The sequence below is a fragment of the Alligator sinensis genome, unplaced genomic scaffold (genome assembly GCF_000455745.1).
Source record: "Alligator sinensis unplaced genomic scaffold, ASM45574v1 scaffold154_2, whole genome shotgun sequence".
In the NCBI taxonomy this organism is placed as follows: Eukaryota; Metazoa; Chordata; order Crocodylia; family Alligatoridae; genus Alligator; species Alligator sinensis.
The window spans coordinates 489741-491527 of NW_005842528.1; the positions used below are offsets into that span (position 1 = coordinate 489741).

The 1787-nt window shown below is 39.7% G+C and overlaps 1 protein-coding gene across 1 annotated transcript in view; it reads right to left on the reverse strand.

The window, feature by feature from the left end:
* Window positions 1-1787, reverse strand: part of CFAP54 (cilia and flagella associated protein 54) — a 231349-nt gene that overhangs the window by 130000 nt on the left and 99562 nt on the right. Inside the window, exon 31 of the mRNA XM_025213430.1 lies at window positions 174-285. Coding sequence (XP_025069215.1) covers window positions 174-285 — 112 coding nt within the window. The remainder of the gene's footprint in view (window positions 1-173; window positions 286-1787) is intronic.

The window sequence follows — 1787 nt, forward strand, 5'->3', positions numbered from 1 at the left end:
CTTTTTTGGAGAAAAGGGCATGTTAAGAGTTAGAATTTGTGCCCCAAAGGCTAGAAATTGTTTCTTTCAGTTTTTCATTTTCAGTTTGCTGTGTTTATTATTGTTGGTTTTATTGTGCTTACATTGTTCCTATACAGTAAAGATATATAGCGCTTAATAAAAGTACAACTCACTTTTTGAAACTCCATTACTGCTGTAGTGTACCGTTTTGTATCTTCAGATACGCTGAGCCCATCTCCTTCCTTCCCCGAAGTTCCTTTGATACCAAGAAGTTGGTGATTCCTCCTAATAAACATGTATTAATAATAAATCTTAGTAAGATAACAATTAAAGTATGTGGGAAAAACTAAAGTCCATGCAGTTCTTACTAACATCAAAGACAATTGAGGGTGTTCAGCATCTCAAAGGAGCCCATTATGCTTTCTTAAAGATAGTTATCCTTTATAAGTCTTTGTGGATGCTATTTTTATATAAAGATTTATAGATATCTGAATTAATCCAAACATAATTTCTAATCTTCTATCTGAATTTAAGATTTAGGTTCTCATTAAATAAAGGGTGACTGAATGAGGCAAGAGCCCATGGAAAAAATATGTGATCATGAAATAATTAAAAAAAAATTTACCATACTGCATACACACAACAGGACTGAATTAAGTCACATATCTACCATATATATCAGCATTTTGAGTGCTTGATTTTGAAACCATATTAATGTTCTTTAACATGGGTTTGTGCATGCAAATTAGCTATATCTGTAGATATAGACAGCCTTCTAGTAAGCCTCGAAATGTCATCCCATTATGTGAGGCCAAAAAGGCAAAAAAACAGTCGAATATAAAAATCTGTGAAGCAGCTTGGTGAAAAATACATACATGCAAATGAAACTCTTACCGCGCACACATTGTAATTTCCTGCTCTGGCAACTCAAAATAGTTCCTTTGCTGCACTTTTCCTTTAAATTTGACCCTGCTTGACCAACAGTAGTGACCCATAGAAACTATTGGCTTATCACTATCACTGCCAAAACCATAATGGCTACATTGCTGGATATACCTGCTCAAACTGACACACTTGGGCAACTATTTGCAACAGAAGTGAGCTTTACTGAGACACTATCAAAGTAGAAGAATCTTCATACGTCCTCACAGTACAGAATAATTTCTGCAGCTATGTAGTCTTCCATACCTCATGGGACTTACCATATTTACCCAAATCCAAGATGATTTGGAATGCAACATGACCACCCCACCAATAATTAAACTCTCTATATGGAAAATTATACATGTTTATAATTATCTATGAATAGAATCTAATTAGCAGAAGGTCAGCTAGAGAAAAGGGGAGGAGGTGTAGCTCTCTATGTTAAGGAAAGCTACACGTCCCTGCAAGCCAATATTGGCAACCAGGGTGGACGGCTGGAGACCCTCTGGGTTAAAATCCGTGGGGAACACGGCACAGGGGACACAATGGTGGGAGTCTATTACAGACCTCCCACCCAAAGTCCTGAGCTTGACCAGGAGTTTGCCCAGGAACTGGCTGAGGCAGCTTGCTCCAGGACCATGGTTGTCATGGGTGACTTCAATTACCCAGACATCTCGTGGGAGGATCGCTCAGCAAAATCTGAGCGGTCGCAGAGCTTCCACTCGTGCGTGGATGACCTCTACCTGACTCAAGAAGTCTATGTGCCAATGAGTGGCAAAGCGCTGCTCGACCTGGTACTGGCTACTGGGGATGACCTAGTCGGCGACCTAGTGATCGATGGGAAGCTGGGTGACAGCGACCAC